This window comes from Salmo salar, chromosome 01 (genome assembly GCF_965601325.2).
Source record: "Salmo salar chromosome 01, fSalSal1, whole genome shotgun sequence".
Taxonomy (NCBI): domain Eukaryota; kingdom Metazoa; phylum Chordata; class Actinopteri; order Salmoniformes; family Salmonidae; genus Salmo; species Salmo salar.
In genome coordinates, this window is record NC_138291.1 from 30757292 (window position 1) to 30776187 (window position 18896).

Sequence of the window (18896 nt, forward strand, 5' to 3'; positions counted from 1 at the left end):
GGGACCCTGAGCTGCAGACCAGGAAGTATTGCTCCTCAGCCATGCAGGCTCGTCAGACTCACTGGAGTCTGGCTGAAGGGTTCAAGCTCTCTCTGAGGGAGGGAGGGATGGATGGAGGGGATTGATTGGGACATATAGAGAGAAAGGAGCTTTGTTGTCAAGCTACCACAGTGGCTTTTGTAGTCTTTCCCTGGTCATAGAGAGCTTGTCTGTTTCATAATACACACACACTGTGTGTTGAAGGTGTACTGACTTGAGGCCTGGCCTGGCTGGGAGGAAGGGAGTGATGGGTCTTTGGGTGGTGTACTCCTGCCTGTGTTCTCCACCTAGCTGTCTAGGTGTGTGTGTGTGTGTGTGTGTGTGTGTGTGTGTGTGTGTGTGTGTGTGTGTGTGTGTGTGTGTGTGTGTGTGTGTGTGTGTGTGTGTGTGTGTGTGTGTGTGTGTGTGTGTGTGTGTGTGTGTGTGTGTGTGTGTACATAAGTAAAGTATGTGTGTGTGTGAGAGGCAGTGTTGGCTGAGGAGCTGTGACAATCATAACTTTCTGGCAGGCGTCCCTCCTAGATCTCAGTCCCAGGCTGGCCTGACTCCAGGTCTGACTCCATCTCTCTCTCTGGCCCTGTTCTGCAGGATGTAGGAGTTCCAAGGTCAACTAAACCTGGCTCACTACCCACTATGACCTCTCACCTCTGGCTTCCCAACCTCTCCCCTACATTAAACAAGGTTTAAGTCATGTCCAACTCACTCCTTCCCTCCCTCTGTAGTAGGAGACAGTAAATCTCAGTCACTGTGGCTCCCGTGCGTCTCCCACTCTCTGTGTGTGGAGAGCAGCAGGCGTGTGCTGAACTGAGGAAGACCACTCCAGATGGACTGTTTGCTCTTTCTACGCAAAATGGCCTTAAAATGGTTTTTCCATAAGGCCCCGGCTCTCTGATCCCAGCTGGCATCAAGTCAATTTGATGGGCCGGGTCCTGGGAGGGCAGGGGATGAAGGGGTGGAGGTCTTCACAGGGACCTGGAGGGCTGTCCTGGGACAGAGGGAGCCGAGTGATGGAAACCTCACAGTGAAGGCCTCTCAAATACGGTGTGCTCGCACACACAAGCACACAATATGTAGCTTTGATGGTTGAGTTATGGGGCTGGATGAAGGTAAGAAAGGCGCTGTATAGTATGACCTCAGATGAACCCAAGCCTTTGATCTGGTTTTACTACAATTACATAATCCGTCTCAACCTTTTCTAGATTTTGAGGCGATTTTGCAATGTTCAACATAACAGTAATTAATCATAGAGATGTATGCTATGGGATCATTCTGTGTAACAAAAGCTCAGGCTGTTAGATTCGTGCAGTGACCTAGTTGTGCTAGCAGCTAGCTGGATGAAGCCTACCATTGCAAGGTACTGCCTCTCTGGATGCTCTGTCCACACCCTCTCAGAGCAGAGAGCATCAACGACAGCTGTAGCTCACAGATTTGACATTTGCATAGCCAAAAGATATTGCAGGAACTATGTGAGAATGTGGGAGCCAGATCTTTAAAGCAGGGTTATTTGACTTGCAAACCCACAGGATGAACTGTGTTTTCCCCAGCATCACTCTCAGCATATGATCAGCTCTCATCTCTGATGTTCTTGTATAGCTACTAGTATAGTATAGCTACTCTTGCATGGCCAGACACTGTACTACTCTTGTGGGGAAGCCAGGAAATAGGGGGTAGTGTATGGGTGGTTTTTCTCTCCGTTACAGGGGTAGCTGGGCTAATACCAGGCGGTTGTGTGAATGTTGTATAGTACAGTATCCAGTCCTTATCCTGACCTGCAGTCATAATGTTCTCTGTTGTAGGAAACAGGAGCAGAACGGTATAGCTCTGTATGAACCAGAGCTATTGTCTCTTAATGTGATCTGTGCAAATATTGATTGATTCTTGAGTGTGAGTCATTAGGCCAGTGGATTGGAGGAGGAGACGTCTCTGACAGTAGAAAGCTCTTTAGCTTCATGGGTTTGTCTGAACATAAAAACAGCAGATAGAGATGGGTCGCCATGGCCGCGCCAGTCTTTCACTGGCTCTCTGAAAGAGACGGCTGTTTTAGTTTTTCTTATGAGGGCCCCTTGGCAGCCCCTTCCCCATGTGGGTGGGTGGTGTTCCCACACAGGCACACGAACAGGCCAGCCAAGCCCCAGTGAAGGAGACACCACCAGGGCAGGCCAGGGATAACCAGGGGTGGGTATTTGCCTGCCTACTCCCCCTTTGTTTATTTGTGGCGGTGGCTGGAGGCTGCAGGGTCAACTCCCAAAAGAGAGATCTCCTAACTATTTATACATTAACCCAATATGTGCAGAGGTGTGTAAGGCAGGACTGCGACTGTCTGTCAGGGGTGTAGGCAGGACTGAGACTGTCAGTCAGTCAGTCAGTCAGGGGTGTAGGCAGGACTGAGACTGTCTGTCAGGGGTGTAGGCAGGACTGAGACTGTCAGTCAGTCAGTCAGTCAGGGGTGTAGGCAGGACTGGGACTGTCAGTCAGTCAGGGGTGTAGGCAGGACTGGGACTGTCAGTCAGTCAGGGGTGTAGGCAGGACTGGGGACTGTCAGTCAGTCAGGGGTGTAGGCAGGACTGGGGACTGTCAGTCAGTCAGGGGTGTAGGCAGGACTGGGGACTGTCAGTCAGTCAGGGGTGTAGGCAGGACTGGGACTGTCAGTCAGGTGTGTAGGCTTTGATGTCAACCGAATGGGGCGACTCTCACCCTAGCTATATATATATATCCCCCCCCCCCACACACACACACACACACACACACACACACACACACACACACACCATATTGGCACAGTGGAGTCCTGTGTCCCCCCCAGGGCCCAGGGCTCTGTGATGTACAGTGGGATTAGCTGGCTCATTTTCCCCTCTTAAGAGCTAGGGAAAGAAAACAAACTCCCGTCATCAGGGGCTGCGCTGTGGGGACTTGTAGTAGGTACCTCTCCAGTATGATGGATGAATCCACCCCCCCTTTCTGTCTCTTTGTGTTTTTCTTTCTCTCTCCCTCCCTCTTTCACTAATTGAAATGCTCTTGCTTCTCCCTAATGCTCGAGGTGCTGTGTAAACTGATACCAGTGTTTTGGAACCCACCTGGGAAAAGGCTTTTCTTCCACAGTGTACCGGTGTTCTATTTACAATATGCTACATATGACAATCAATACTCCCGTGTGTGTGTTTGTGGGTCTGTCTGGCGCTAACAGCCATTCTTTGAAGAGCATATGCCCTTCCATTGTTTACGGACCCATTTGGTTAACGAGGACACTGCTAATTTCCCCCCGCCTCCAGCCCACAGTATTCTCCCTGCTCTCCAGGGGATAGATAGATGGATACTCAGTACCTGCCAGGCATCTCACTGCCTTGAAATGTGGGTTCCCGTATCAAGTGGCTAGTTTGTGGTGGGTTTCCATGCCTTTGATGTCCTGTCAGGCAGCCTGTACCGCCCCCATCAGGCCAGACAGGTGAAGTACAGGTCTGTGACCCAGTCCTGGATGAGCAGTGACAGTTGACACTTTGTGAAGAAACTCAGGACTTAGGCATCAGCGTAAGCCTCTGTTCTTTATAATGCCTTCATATCAGACACACCGCTACCTGCGTCATTCATACCCCTTTGTTGTGATTTCATATAAACTGTCCTTACAAGTTGTGATTGCTAGTTGTCAATCACTGCAAAATGAGTGAGTATTTCTATAAGGGTTAATGTTAAGTGTCTTACAATGCTTGTGTTAACACCTTAAAAGTGGTCCCCTCTTACCTAAGTGTTAGTGATACTCCGTATGGCTCTCTGAGAGACACACCCTCTCTGTCAGTCGAGTTGACCCGCTAGTGATAAGATATATGATCATGGAAAAGGAGTCGATGGCCTGGCCTAGTAGTGACTGAGTGTGTGTAGACTTGTCACTCAGACTGAGTGTCCTGTGTACAACAGGTTTTTTTTGGCCGTGTCGTATCATCCTAATGGTTGTGGAGGATAGAATCTCACACTACCATGTCCTGGAGGAAACTCCATCCCAGGGAAACGAGACTGGCCTCTGGCCCCCGATGATGAAAGGCTGCTGTTGACAGATATAGTATACCTGTGAGAGCGTTCTATGTTTGGCTCCACTGCAGGGGTTTTGTTCCTGGCCCGGCTGGATGTGTTCCAGGGTTTTAGCTTGCATACCTTTTAGGAAATTCTGCTGTATTGTTTTTGCAGAGGAAGTGTATTGTTATTACGGTTTTGGGAAAGATACGCAGGTCACTGTACCCTGTAACGCATGTATATACACACACACACACACACACACACACACACACACACACACACACACACACACACACACACACACACACACACACACACACACAGTCTCTGGCTCGGTCCTGCACAGCGCTGTTCTTAGGGCAGCAGGGATGGGGAGGGGTAGTGGAGTTGTGAGTGTGTGTGTAACTGGAGCTTGCTAAGGAATGCAGGGGGTGTTTTTGGAGGAGCGGGGCGGGGTGAGGAGGGTGATTAGGGGGTGACAGCTGAGTGCTGACCCCTCTATAATGACAAATCATCCGACAGGTGTGTGGCTCTGCACCACCACCCCCTCATTCCCAGGCCAGGATTCCCAAACTTTGCTGGATCGGAGCGCTAAAGGAAGACTTCCGGACATGAGGCTTGCTGTCCAAGAGACTCATGACTGGCCTTTCAGAAGTATGAAACAGGCCTCTGTGGAGAGATCCAGCCAGGGCCTCCCAACCACTGACCTTAACTCTCACCTTACACCTCAGCCCTAATATCTTACAGTAGCTCCGCCATCTTCAACCAGGAGGCCATAGAGTCTCTGATAGGTGAAAGTTGATTGATTGCGTTTCGACATTGTTTTCGACATTGCACCATACACAGAGTAGAATTCTCCAGGTTTTGTTCCATAGCGCGCTAGTGACAAGAGTTAGGATGCTCAGTCTCTGACATGAGTCATGGGAAGTAACACGTCTCTTTGATCCTTTGTGCAGCAAAAAAAACTACTGCAGTCCCAGGATCAGAGAGTGTGGTCTAGGAGCAGACAGGTGCTGAGCTGCAGCCTGGTCTGGGGTCAGTGACCAGACCTTTGTGAAAGTAAAGTGCAGGAGCAGAGGGAGGGAGACAGAGACATGCTGTAACAGCAGCTGGCCATCGCTACTAGACGCCATGCTTCAGTGATTCACGGCTTTTCTGATAGGAAAGAGCTTCTATTATGCACTCTCTCACTCAGTGCAGATCATTTATACTGATATACTATTGTGTACAAGAGCACAACCCACTCAGACCTGCTTAAGCTATACAGAGATGTTTTAATATGGGAATGCAACCTGTCAAACCCCATAGTTTCAATCAGCAATGTGTAAGGCTGGTCCACATTTAATGCTTTGTCATGTCTGTATGTGGTTTGTGAGGGCACCACTAAGTGATGGTCATGATCTATAGGCAGGCGTGTCAGCATTATATCTGAACTTTTCTTTCCATCATGGCTGGGTTTCCCCACAGCCAACACATGGAGTCTAGACAGGAGCCCTGATACAGACAGCCTGCCAGTCCTTCACATAATATAGCTGCTCCAAACTAGGCTGTTTTCACTCTCAGTCCTGCAGCTATTTTACTGAAGAAGTCAAACACTCTTCCTGCCTTCCACACACACAACCTGTCCTGTTCATGTGTGACAATAAAACTTGAAACTGAACACAAAGAGAAGTTACACTCAGCTGGAATCCACGCGGAATCTTCCGGAACATTTTAGCATGGGCTGCCGGCGTGTAATTTTCCAGGCAAAGGGAGCAGGGAACACTTTTGGGGCCCAGGCGGGAAATCCAAGACTATTATTAGCGTTAGCAGGAGAAATTGCCCAGGTATTCACCGTTCCAAACCAGAGAGGAAATGTGCTGTTAGCTCCAGCAGTTTGGAGTCGTTTGGCTCTCAGAAAGGGGTGGATGGTAGCATGAATACTGAGAAACAGGGGTTCTAGAATAATATTTGGATTACTCCATCAGTGAGAATATTGTTCATTGTGGTAAGACACTCATGTTTTTCGATTTAACAGTAGGTTCCTGACAGTTTGCCGTTGCCATGCCTCATCTGATTTAGTTTATTCAAAAGTGAAGGACAATATAGTATAACAAATATAAATGTTGAATAACAAATAACTTGGCAGTCTATAGGATCCATGGGGCATATAGGCGTGGCATCATGGGTTTTTGTATGAACTAAAGAACCAACTAAAATCACCCATGCTCACAAATGTCATTCAGTCATCTCTATCGTCTGCATTAGTCTTCCCGCCCCCCTAAGCGACATAATGGACCATTCCAAAGTGACCCATATTTACCCAATAACAGGAGGCTTTGAAAAGGCCCAGATCGAGTTGCAGTTAATGCTCCAGTGGGGCCCGGAGAGTGAAAGATGTTACCGGCCGAAACGGCTTGGGTTTCAGAGGCCTGTGAACAAAAGGCAGCCAGTCCTCTGGGAGAAAAAGAACGAGGGGTAAGGGAGGGAAGGAGGGGGGAGAGAGGTGTAAGTCTAACTTAGTCAAAGCTGGTTCAGTGCACCGTGTATACTGTTAAGTGTCTCATTCACACAGTATATATAGTAGTCAGTCTATCGCGGTGTGTACCAAACTTCATTGTATGTTTGCAAATGTTCTACCAAGCGTCAGTGAAATATTTGTCTGTCTATTCATTGTATGTCTGTAGTCTTCCTCTGTCTGTGTATTCAGTGTCAAGTACAGTCAGTTATTTCCGCTAAAGAGAAGGGTGATGTGATGGATTGCTGAAGTGTGTGTGTGTGTGCATTCGTTGGAAGCGTCTATGCTGGTGTGTGTATAAAGTAGAGCTTTGGGACGAGATGCACTTACAGGAGCAGAGTTAATGGAGCAGTACTGAACTAACGGGTGGTGTTCGGGGGGAGCAGAGGGCAGACAGACTGTTGGTTTAACGGCTGTAGACTAGAGGACTGGCTGGTGATGATACCCAAAGGTGATTTCACTCTGCATCCTCCTGCTCTCTCTCTCTCTCCATCTCTCGCTCCTTCTCCCCCCATTATTCTCTCTCCTCTCTTCTTCTCCTTCCTTAGGGGCAGGCTGGTATAAAGTTACAGGGCTCTCAGCTTTCTTGGAAGGAATGACCACATGTGTAGCTTGGGGATTAGATTAGCAGGAAGAGCAGACTTAGCCAGACTGGAAATAGACCACTTTTTCACCGTTAAAAAGGCCCAGTACAATATAATCAATAGACGGCACTCATCTGCTGTGGGGAGAGGAGCAGGAAGCCATCGGAGAAGGCCTCCCTCAAGTGCGCCGTGAAGGACCGGCTACAGGGAGCTCGTGCTTAATGAAGTTATTATTAATAATCACTGCGATGCCTGTTTTGGACTTGTGTTGTTTTTCTAGTGGGTGAGGAGTGGTCTTTATGTACAAAACCCGATCTGCCCTCTCTTCGTATGTCTGGAACTTAACCACTGATGACTAGACTTCATTTTCTGTTAATGTAAGTGCATAGCACATTAATGACCATGTATACATTATGCTTAGCAGTTGGTTTTTAGATATTAGTCTATTTTCCATATACTGTATATCATGGAAACTCATGAGGAAAAACAATGTTAAATACACACTGGTACACATGAAAACTGCCAAAAAGAAATGCTCCATAAACACATACTCCATCACACATATTCCACACACACACACACACACACACACACACACACACACACACACACACACACACACACACACACACACACACACACACACACCTCCTCCCTCCCAGTTTCTCTGAGCCTCCCCACAGGTGTTGGGTTACTCTGTAAAGCAGACTGAACCGGGGCACAAATCAGAGGGCTGTCTGTGCTCTCGCTTCCTATTTCACTTTGAAGTTTCCCTGGCTCTCAATGACAGGGGGCACAAAGCCTGACTCGTGTGGGGGCTTTAGCACTTTCTGCTGGGGCTGTGAGTGTGGGAAAGGAGGGGGGTGAGTGTGTGCTGTCTTTGTTGCTTTGGACCTCAGTTGCTTGAGGACTATGTTAGCTTAGTAGCCAGAGACTGTAGAACCCACTGAGGGAGGCCAAGAGGAGGAGGAGGGGGGGGGGAGGAGGTGAGTCGTTACCCTAGTGCCCACTGAGCTGACTGACAGCCCAGGACCTGAGTGTGTGTGTGTATGATGAGGAAGGATTAGGGAGGGTGGGGCTACAGGTCATCCCTGCCCCCCCCCCCCAGTGGAAGAGCACTGGTCACCATGGACTAGGGTCTAAGTCGACAGCTCGGCTGTTTTTCCATCTGCAGCTCAGTGTAAATAAACAATGACTTGCCATCTTCTGAAAAGCTGAATAGGGTCCTTGGTGGGCTAAGGCTACATCTGTACACACTTAAAAATAAAATGCACCTATAATGCTATATGGAGTGGCTACGGGTAGAGTTTCTGTATCCCACTTTGTCCAGGCTAAAAACATTTATTTCTGCCATGTGCCCACTCCGCTGCCTACGTAGCTGCTGGGCTGAGTGCTCCGCTGCCTACGTAGCTGCTGGGCTGAGTGCTCCGCTGCCTACGTAGCTGCTGTGCTGAGTGCGCCGCTGCCTACGTAGCTGCTGTGCTGAGTGCTCCGCTGCCTACGTAGCTGCTGGGCTGAGTGCTCCGCTGCCTACGTAGCTGCTGTGCTGAGTGCTCCGCTGCCGCTCTCACCTCCTTGGTCGCCTTTTGTCTGGTCACTGGTGTAGTCTACAAACTTCATGTTGTACACAACTGTTCAAACTATTGCGTTCCATGCCTCATTAAGCATAAGTGTGATTTCATGTGTTTTTTTTTCTTCAGGAGGGTAGTAGGCTACATGCAGCTATTTACAGAATCCATTATCGACATGTTCGTACAAATTTTGTCAGTATTGAACAAAATCACGACACAGTCTAGCGATTTCATGTTGTTCTTAGCTGTTGAGTTACATGCAGCTGCAGTATATTACTATAGCATCTGTCGATACAAAATGAACTCGCCCATTGTCACTCTTTTTACCGGTCCGGATACACGCTCGGCTGCCCAGAGGTGGAATGCACTAAGACAGCCACGCAGTCTAATTAGCAATTTAATTATTTTTCATCATCATTGCGAACACTGGCTAAGCTGCCAGTAGGCAGTGTTATTTGTTTCAGAAAGTATATGGCAGCAACTATAAAGATTAGCCTACACACAAAATGCTGATTTTGTTTTTGCTCAAGTGTAAGGAATGCACCCTGCTTGTGTAACTGCAATGTCCATTACAACAGACTGACAGAAAAGGTTATAGCCTTCATAATATATGCTTTATAAAACCAGCAGGATTTTTATTTCAGCGGTTCAGAAATATAAGCTACATCATGGTTCAGAAGAGGGTAAGTAAAAAGCGAAACGTGAAAGGAAGGGCAGTGTGGGCAGCAGTTACGGTAGAAAAACGAATGTGTGCGTAAAAATAACATGCGCAGAACGTGATCCAGATCGTTAGCGTTGAGAAAGGTTTGGGGGGTTGGACTGTGTCCCTCTTCCTCTCCCTGTAACTATTCCATAGGTCGTTGCTGTAAATTTAGAATGTGTTCTCAGTCAACATGCCTGGTTTAAAAAAAAAATGGGGCTGAGGGGATTCTGGAGGGCTAGAAAAACCTTGGGTGTGGGCTAAGTGTCTGGATAAAAATCAACCCATGCTCAAGAAACGCTTCACATCAACGTCATTGTGTCCAGTGTAGCCTGGGTGATTTTTAAAGGCCTCACCACCTATGAAGGCTGTCGATTGATCTTTACATCACATATACAGTAGCAGTGATGCTAATATAGGGATGTTGAAGGAGAGGGGATAGTAGACTATAGGTCCTTACATTAGGATACTGTAAACTTAGTTGCAAACTGACATGTTTCGTCTCTCTTTCTGTTTGCAGGTATCTGAACCACGTGCGCATTGCCCAGCCCCAGGACATGGCTGGAGGATTCAACTCAGGACTGGTGTGTCAAGCCATCCAGGATGCCGTTACTGGGCTGACCCCCTCTGGAACTGACACAAACTCAGAAATATGAAGCTGTCAATTATCAGAGGACTCAAATGACCCTGTTCTACATTGTGGAGGGAGCTGTGGACTTTGGTCTGAAGTCAGATCAGGATGTACATGTTGCCATTTTTGTATGATCTCTTTTTTATTTAAAAAACACAAACACATAATGAAGCAAGTTGTTGGATAAGAATAGTATTGAAACAATGCCTATTTGTGGGACCTGGATAATGGACCAGTATTTGAAATACAGTCAACACATACCCGTTTGTATGTTCTTGTTAGGTCAAGGCATAACCATGATTTAGATCATGTCAGCCTTATTGACACTTAATTATAAAATAACATGAACAGAGTTCAAAGATCAAAAATAAAATTCAACATCTCAGAATGGGCTCCTTGGTCAAATATATTCAATTTGTTGTCGCCTCACACCTTTGTCTCTTTGGGGCTGGTTCTTCTATGGCTTCTGAGGAGAAGACAAATGGTATTAGTATTTACAGTCTTTCAGAGAGTGCATGTGTGTTGTCCTGTTTAGGGTTGGGGCCAATTCCAATTAAATGTGACATTTCAAATCTTGAATTCTATCTTCAAGTTATTGCACTGGAATTTGGACTGTTTGATATAATCTTTGGAATTTCTTATTTTTACATTTTCCAGTTAATGGAATTAATGCACTTAGTATCAGAAATTGACTGCAGGATTTGTTTCAAATAATTTCAACTACTATTTCCAATACAGCTAGGCTGTCAGAACAGTGACATAAGCCTGAGGGAATTGAATTGGAATTTGTTGGATAATATCGAAGATTGAAATCGAGAGGCATTGAATTCAAAGACTGACCTGGAGTTTGAATTGAATTTGTGGAATTAACCCCAACCCTGGTGCTGTGTGAATGAAAGATCACCTGTCTGTGTGCTCTCTCTGCTGAAGAGAACCTCTTTGGGGATGGTGAAGCTCACACACATCATCTCTTTGTTGGGGGCCACGTTCCTCACTAGATGCACAGAGCACAGCCCCTCTAGGGAGAACCCCAGGCTGGCTGAGGCCCTTTCCACCACGTCTTTCTGGGGGTCATCTTCCTTAGAGAACCCATAGCAGTGCACCTGCGGCAGATTCACATCACAGGAAAGTCCCTGGTCCAGCAGGCCTCTGAAGGCATCCAGGAACTCCAGGGCCAAGGCAGGAAGGTTCATGACCACATGCACACAGGCTGTCCCCTTCATCATGACAGGCAGCTGCTGCTTCAGTGGCCCGTGGATGAAGGCCCTGCCATCCAGGTTAAAGGTGGTGACCTTACGCTCCACCTTGTTCAGTTTGCAGTTGTGCTGCAGCCAGCGGTGAGACTCAGGGTTGAGGTCGTTGGCCAGCACAGTGCAGCCACGGCGGGCAGCGGGGATGGCAAAAGGACCCACGCCAGCAAACACATCCAGCACAGTGTCACCGCGTTTCAGAAGGGCCACCACACGCTCATGCTCGGTGCTAAGACGAGGGTTCCAATACACACGGGAGAAATCAAACTCGTATGTCACGCCGTTCTCACGCACCTGCAACAATGAGAGGGAGGGTAAGGGAGGAATGCAATGCCCACGCCTCTGATTTCATGACAAAATATGTTTAATCAAAAGCATAATCTCAAAGGACTTACTTTGGCCACCATATTTTCCTCTCCAGCCATCACCTCCATCTTGAAGTTGCGGTAGGCGGAGTCGATGGTGTTGGTCTTATTGACCACACAGGTCACCCCAGGGTTCTTATCCATTATGACTTGGCCTGGAAATGGATTTGCAACAGAAGACAGCAAGACTGCATCATGTCAGTAAAACACAATGAATCAGCACTATCGTTTTCCTCACACACACTTAATGTATTTCATCTGTAGCTAATTGACCACTCAGGAAATACAATCCTGGGAGTGTGGTCAGGGATTCAAGAGCATAAAACACATTACCTGTCAATAGCATTACTGTTACCCATGCCTGTCTTCTGACAGATTGTACTACATTTATTGTGATGCAGAACAGTACATTATGTTTGTGGCACACTCACCTATGAGGTTTCTGTAGGGTAGCTGGTGCTCCCGCAGGTTCATGTGCGCAATGTGACCCACTCGACTAAACCCCGAGGTGACGTCCTGTCCTTCTGGCAGCACAGCGCGCAGAACCTCCTCACTCTTCAGGTTGTCATAGGTCAGCCGCAGCTCGTACCGCTGGAGCTCTTGAGGTATTCCAAATGACTGCAACGCCTCGGCCTCTGCATCGCTGAATGAGCCGGGTGAGGAGACACTGGCAGGGTCCAGCAACAAGAGCCTGTCGTCATCGCTGCCTTCAACCTCCACCACTCTTCGTATGCCTGGGCGCTGGAGTGCTACTTTTTTCAGGCTCTTAACCAATTTATTGAGGACTTCTTTTGGCACACGCAGGGCTGGGACAATAACTGTCTGGGAGAAGACTTCTTTATCCAAACAGGTCATACCTCGGACCTCAGGAGGAGCTGTGTATAGGCTGGGATCCATCCCGCTGTGTTGATGCTGCTCAAGCATCGGCTTCGAAACACTCTCAGAGCAAGTTGATGCTCGGTCCGGCTGCAGGACCACTGAACACAGGGTCCGGTATCGATAGCGAGATTTCACGTAGTTTTGAATTTGTAGTAGTGAGAAGATACTAGGAACAATCCTGCAAAGACAAGTCGTAGAGGTCTCCTTAAAATATGACCTAAATATTAACCTTAGAAAAATGACAAACTAATAGATTTGACAAATGATTGGCAAACAACATTGAATGCTTACTTTTTGTTAATATTATTGCATGGAAAGATCATTACTTTATTCAGTAAAACCATAAACATTAAAACGCATTCCCCACCTCAACATCGCTTCTGCAGAGCACGCGCATGTTTATACGTCATCATTAGTGGACTTGCTGTGCATTTCTATCCAATCCGCGACGAATAAAACCAGAAGCGTTTTCATGTCATATGACCACCTCAAATCAGCTGTGAGAAGTTGCATATACAGGTCCTCATAGTGGAGTAGATTTTGTTGGTTAAAGGAAACTTTGTCTTCACCAGACACCACAGATGAGGTAGCTATTGTATTGGTTGTTGTAAGTAAAATACTACTAACCTCTCGCTCGGGGACAAATCACCCGGAGACTGAGTATCAATGTAGAAGGCACCACCGTTCACACTGATCATGGCAACGAGACCACCCCCTCTCCTGGGAAATGTAAGTGAGCATTCCGCCCCTAGCCAGGAATTAAGAGGTATCAGTTTAATAAATGTGCGCTGACTTATTGGCATACGGGATTTCCTTAACATTTCTTTCTGCAACAGGCGTAGGATCCCTTGTATGTTCCACGGTTACATCTAGCCCACTACAGTTGATTTCTAGTAGTTATGCAGTCTATATTATAAACTGGGTGGTTCTAGCCCAGAATGCTGATTGACTGACAGCCGTGGTATATCAGACCGTATACCACGGGTATGACAAACCATGTATTTTTACTGCTCTAATTATGTTGGTAACTCGTTTATAATAACAATAAGGCACCTCGGGGTATGTGGCCAATATACCACGGCTAAGGGCTGTATCCAGGCACTCTGCGCAGCGTCATGGTATATTGGCCATATAACGCACCCCCTCATGCGTTGTTGCCTAATTATAAACAGGTGGGTCTAATCCTGGATGCTGATTGGTTAAAACAGCATCCCAGCTGGTGTCTATTCCACATGTTACCACCAGCTAGTAAATAGACATTTCAATATCTTCCATTACTTTTAGACTAGAAACTGGTTTTCAATAGTGAAGATTAGTATAAAACGTGTGGTCTCCCTGATATTTGCAACATTGTTTAAATATTGAAATTTGATCTCCAGCTGTAAAGTAAAATAGTCAAAAAGGAGGACTGGCACAGGTAGTGAACATGAATCACATGCTCAATCTGTGCAATTCAATTTCACATGACAACTTTAGTTCTACTTGCATTGTCTCTCTCTGCACTTTGGAAATCATGCACATTCTCATCTCATGCTGTTTGTCATTGCGAGTCCACATTTTACAGTGGTTTGGCCCCAGGGAGTTACAGTACACAACCCACTAGAATTCATGTTTTTTTTATTTATTCTCGAGTAAACAGATGGTGACTGTTAGGCTACATATCTTTGTTTTCGATGTGGGGCCATTCCACTTTAACAGATTTAGGCTGAAACGTTCAACGTTTTAACAAACCATAACTCTATGCACTAGGACTACTTTGAACAATTTACACAGAAAATCAAACAAAAACACATTTACTGGAAGAACTGTACAGATGCTAAGTTTGGTAACAGAATTACAGTAAAATCTCCCTCCGTATTAAGATTCAAAGATGTCTGCAGAAAGAATGGGGTGTCAGCAATGAACTGCCTAAACAGACTGTTACCAAGGTTACCCCATGGATATTCAGTTTAAAAGAAGTCTGCCTAAAGAGTCTCTATAAGCCAGCATGTTGAGTAAAATTATATTTACTTACTTTACCGGTTTTCTGTGCTGTTGGTATTTTTGGTGGTAGGAGGTGGAGATGGGGTATCCCCAGGAAAGTGTTGTTTACCCAACATTTTGTGGCGCCAATGGGTTCTGTATCTCCTGACGTGATGCACAATAAGTAAACAATAACCAAACGTAGTTGGCCGAAGCACGTTTCCTCACAATCAGCTGGAAGTGTCTGTGAAATTTGCCAGCTGATTGTGTGGGACGATGTTCGGTTAGGCTCATCGATATAGTGTTTATCACGTGTGAATTGCGTCGGTATTGAAAACCAGAAATACAAATCGATATACAGACCAGCGTACTGACGGTTAGTTTGATAACACTTCCCAGTGGTTATTTTGTCTCAGATTACCTCCGACATGGGGACAAATTCGGAGGACAGTAAATTGAAATGACGTTTGTTCAACATTGTGACTTGTAATGGGTCTGTTCCGGAATGCTAAGCTCTATATGTTAGAGACGAAAGTGTAAGTATTTAATTATCGGATTCTAAAAGAGGCAAAGCTAAGACATGACTCCTTGAGTTTGAAAACATTTATTTAGGTTATTAAACTACAGTAAGTGAAGTGGATTTACACCCGGTAACAGAATTACAGTAACATAATTATCTCTTGGGTCCCTGATCTTTACTACACATAAATACATAATTACGGATATGAATGTCATTTTCTTCATGGTGATGTATCCTGTATAGGTACACAAAGGTAGAAATATGCAATATTGCATTTATGGGTATTATTCTACACACTGACTATTAGTTTGAGGTCCGCCACCAAACTAGACCAAATTTGGTTGGTCCGGATCGGACCAAATCTGAACCAATCCTAGATGTCTATCTTTCACAAGTTTGGACATCACAGTACAGCATATTAGAGTTCAGCACATCACAGTACATTATATTATACTGTACACTAGTGTGCTCTACTGTACTGAACTCTACTTTTCTTTACTGTACTGTGGTGTCCAAACATGTGAAACATAGACGTCTATGATTGGTGAATGGACCAAATCTGAACCAATCATGGACGTCTATATTTGGGCCAAATCAAGGCCGGTTTGGACCAGCCCAAAAAAACGATGTCTGTGGATGTTGAAATCAAGGCCAGGGCAGACAGACCAAATTTCAAATACTTTTCAAAGTCCATGGACGTCCGGTGTCGGTGGGTGCGGCTACGGGTTACAGTAAATGGAAAGAGAGGGGGCTCATGAGTAGGAGTCAGTAAGACCCGGGAGAGGTAACATTAACTGGAGAGAGAGGGAGAGTTGTCCATACTGTTTTCACACTCGCTTTGACCACGACAGAAAGAGCAAGAAAACAGTTATGAGCTGAACATAACAGTATGCAGGTGGAAGGAAGGACAGCAGCAGGTGACCAAACCGTGGTTTGTGACTACTGTGATTTCCCATTGTAATTACAGTAATTCCGTTACAGATCTTTTTTTCAGTTATTCTGTTACCAAGTTGGTAACATAATTACAAGTTTTAATCACTTAATTCATAAACAAAAATGGATATCAGAAAAACACTAACACATTTGTAGGTCTACCTTTACTTGTTACTTCTGTAAACTTTCCTTATCCTCCCTCATGCTGTAGAGAAATTAGAACATATCTTTAAAAAAAACATTTCCTTGTGCATTGAAATTCCTTTACCAAAACCCAACATATCTTTAACTTTTAAGACTTTTTGTGGTAGCTGTTTTCTAAGACTCCTTTTCAATCTGTTTGGCCAGAAAATCGCTGGTCACCATAGCTGCACCCACCCGTAGCACGCGTTCAGGTATATCTCACTGGTCACCCCCAAAGCCAATTCCTCCTTTGGCCGCCTCTCCTTCCAGTTCTCTGCTGCCAATGACTGGAATGAACTACAAAAATCTCTGAAACTGGAAACACTTATCTCCCTCACTAGCTTTAAGCACCAGCTGTCAGAGCAGCTCACAGATCACTGCACCTGTACATAGCCCATCTATAAATAGCCCAAACAACTACCCCTTCCCCTACTGTATTTATTTATTTATTTATTTAGCTCCTTTGCACCCCAGTATTTCTACTTTGCACACTCATCTACTGTCAAATCTACCATTCCAGTGTTTTAATTGCTATATTGTATTTACTTCGCCACCATGGCCTATTTATTGCCTTTACCTCCCTTATCTCACCTCATTTGCTCACATTGTATATAGACTTATTTTTCTACTGTATTATTGACTGTACGTTTGTTTTACAACAACACAGAGTTACACATGGAGTATGTGTCAAACTGCTTTGCTTTATCTTGGCCAGGTCGCAGTTGTAAATGAGAACTTGTTCTCAACTTCCCTACCTGGTTAAATAAAGGTGAAATAAATAAAATCAAAAATCAAAGCCATTACTTATGCCTTCCCATGTTGCTGCTCATGGGACCTTTTACATGGAAATTACCTGATAAACATTATTTATTTATCACGCATCCCACTGTAAAGTGACGCTAAAGTGAACCCTAGAGTTATTGACAAGACAGATAATGACCCCTAATATGAGGTCGAGCATTGCAACACAAGTCTTTAAAATGACTGACGGTTACTCTTTACGATGACTGATTACAGCTAAACAAACAGGCCTACAGGGGAAGTGGAGCACCTCAGACATTTCAGTGCAGCACAGAGGGAGCCTCTCCTCTAGCTAGTTCACATATCTCCTCTTCTAGTCGAGGCTAAGGGAACTCTGTCATAAAGATCTGTTGTGAAGGCTTATGTCAAAATGCCGATCACTCTTAGAGCGCATTACAGGTCCGCTACTGCATACTCTGATAACCCCAAACGTCCCCTGCATTATTAGTCTGATGTATATTTAGCCCTCCTGGTGTAATAATGGCGCACTTCCTATCCACCACTGCTGGAACCATGACTATATCAGATCCAACAACTCATAGGTTAATCCAGACTCTCATACTCTGGTTTGCTTTGACATTGACACCAGGGTTGTGGCTGGATCTCCAGGATATCCCCTATTAGAGGCCAAACCGAACCAGGCATCATCGTCAATATACCCGGCTCTGGCAGCTGTTCTGCAGGCTAGGGCTCAAATCCACTCTCCTCATGTCCTATTCCATTCACTGATCCTACACTACATTCCACTGCAGTGTTCTCATCACAGTAGCACAGTGGGTCTCAGAAAGCTTTCCTCTAAATTGATTAACTTCCTGGATTATGTTAGAATTTGAAATTGTTCTTTCAAGTAATAGTACGTTATTTTAAAGTGAGCTGATTTGATTTGACTGAGCTATCCATATGTTTACCCCCCCCCCCCCTTCTCTTCTGTCTCTCTCTTACTCTATTATCTGTCCAGAGGAGGCAAGGGCTAAAGGGGCCTCCTTCCCCTCATCTGTCTTCAATCTGATGAAGGCCATCATGGGCAGTGCCATCCTGGACCTGGCCTACGCAATGGCCAACACTAGTGTAGTGAGCTTCTGGTGAGTAGAACCGATGGAAGCATATTTTAAAGTTAAGATATAGAGCTGCCCCCTAACTCCTTCATTTTGTGTTCACTACTCAGCTTTTTCTCTAGAAGCGCCACACCTCCTCACCTCCTTTAGTAGTGAAATGATAACTGTAGATTGTTCTAGATATAGTAATTTGAGCTGCAGAGACTGAGTGGACAGGAGTCAGTATTCACATCAGTGTGTCACTTTGATGTGAATGTGGTGAATATTGACTCCTGTTAACTCAGTCTCTGCAGTTGCTGCTAGTGTCCAGTCTGGCAATTTACTCTGTACACCTCCTACTGATGCTCTGTGATCTAACAGGTGAGTTGGCATTCAGATCTCCACTCAAATATCAGTTGAATTTCATTAGGCTGCCACTTGGTAATGTCCATTTAGCTCTTAATACAAAATATTAAATACATATATTTTTTTTATTTGTATTTCTTATTCACTCTATATACGAACAACAACTTAGACGCACACAAACGATGCCCAGACCTGCATGCTCACCCCCCCCATCCCTAGTGCCTCCATTATTGTTTGCCACTTGGCCTTAAATTGTCACAAATAATTTTTCTTGGTCGCCCTTGCTATTTCATTATTTCAATACTAAATCATTAGATGTTTTCATCGTGTTAATGATGGAGCTTTGATTTTCAAGTTTTTAGTATACGTTTTTTCAAGATGAGCGATGAGAAGAGAATCGTCCAGACTATTGGGTATCTCACGACACCCCCATATGCCATGTCTTGAAATATGCAGACATACGGATATTTGTTTTTTTTACGTTGTAATACTTCTGTCACCCAACTTTCTAGCTCCGCCCACAACTTCCGGAATTTATAGCATTCCTAGAAAGCATGGATTATTGAGTCAATAGTT

General features: G+C 45.4%; 2 protein-coding genes and 1 long non-coding RNA gene across 9 annotated transcripts in view; 2 read left to right on the forward strand and 1 right to left on the reverse strand.

Annotated features, from left to right (window-relative positions):
* LOC106598880 (CDK-activating kinase assembly factor MAT1) overlaps positions 1-10415 on the forward strand; it is a 64527-nt gene extending 54112 nt beyond the window's left edge. For all 5 annotated transcript variants that reach the window (XM_082973520.1, XM_082973518.1, XM_082973519.1 and 2 more), the window contains one exon: positions 9917-10415. In XM_082973520.1, coding sequence (XP_082829646.1) covers positions 9917-10052 — 136 coding nt within the window. In that variant the 3' untranslated portion in view covers positions 10053-10415. The remainder of the gene's footprint in view (positions 1-9916) is intronic.
* On the reverse strand, positions 10145-13266 carry LOC106598828 (tRNA (guanine(37)-N(1))-methyltransferase). Of its 3 annotated transcripts, none has more exons than XM_014189840.3 (5): positions 13149-13266; positions 12074-12699; positions 11673-11797; positions 10932-11571; positions 10145-10493 (listed from the first exon to the last, which is right to left on the reverse strand). In XM_014189840.3, the coding sequence occupies exons 1-5, from the start codon at positions 13217-13219 to the stop codon at positions 10438-10440; spliced, it is 1518 nt and encodes a 505-aa protein (XP_014045315.2). In that variant the 5' UTR covers positions 13220-13266; the 3' UTR covers positions 10145-10437. The 3 variants fall into 3 exon arrangements, with proteins under 3 accessions (XP_014045315.2, XP_014045342.2, XP_014045327.2); XM_014189867.3 differs by lacking the exon at positions 13149-13266 and adding an exon at positions 12889-12990; XM_014189852.3 differs by lacking the exon at positions 13149-13266 and adding an exon at positions 12813-12938.
* The window catches only part of LOC106598898 (uncharacterized), a 34773-nt gene continuing 28885 nt past the window's right edge, over positions 13009-18896 (forward strand). The window contains exons 1-2 of the long non-coding RNA XR_001327312.3: positions 13009-13250; positions 17879-18002. This is a non-coding gene — a long non-coding RNA (uncharacterized LOC106598898). The remainder of the gene's footprint in view (positions 13251-17878; positions 18003-18896) is intronic.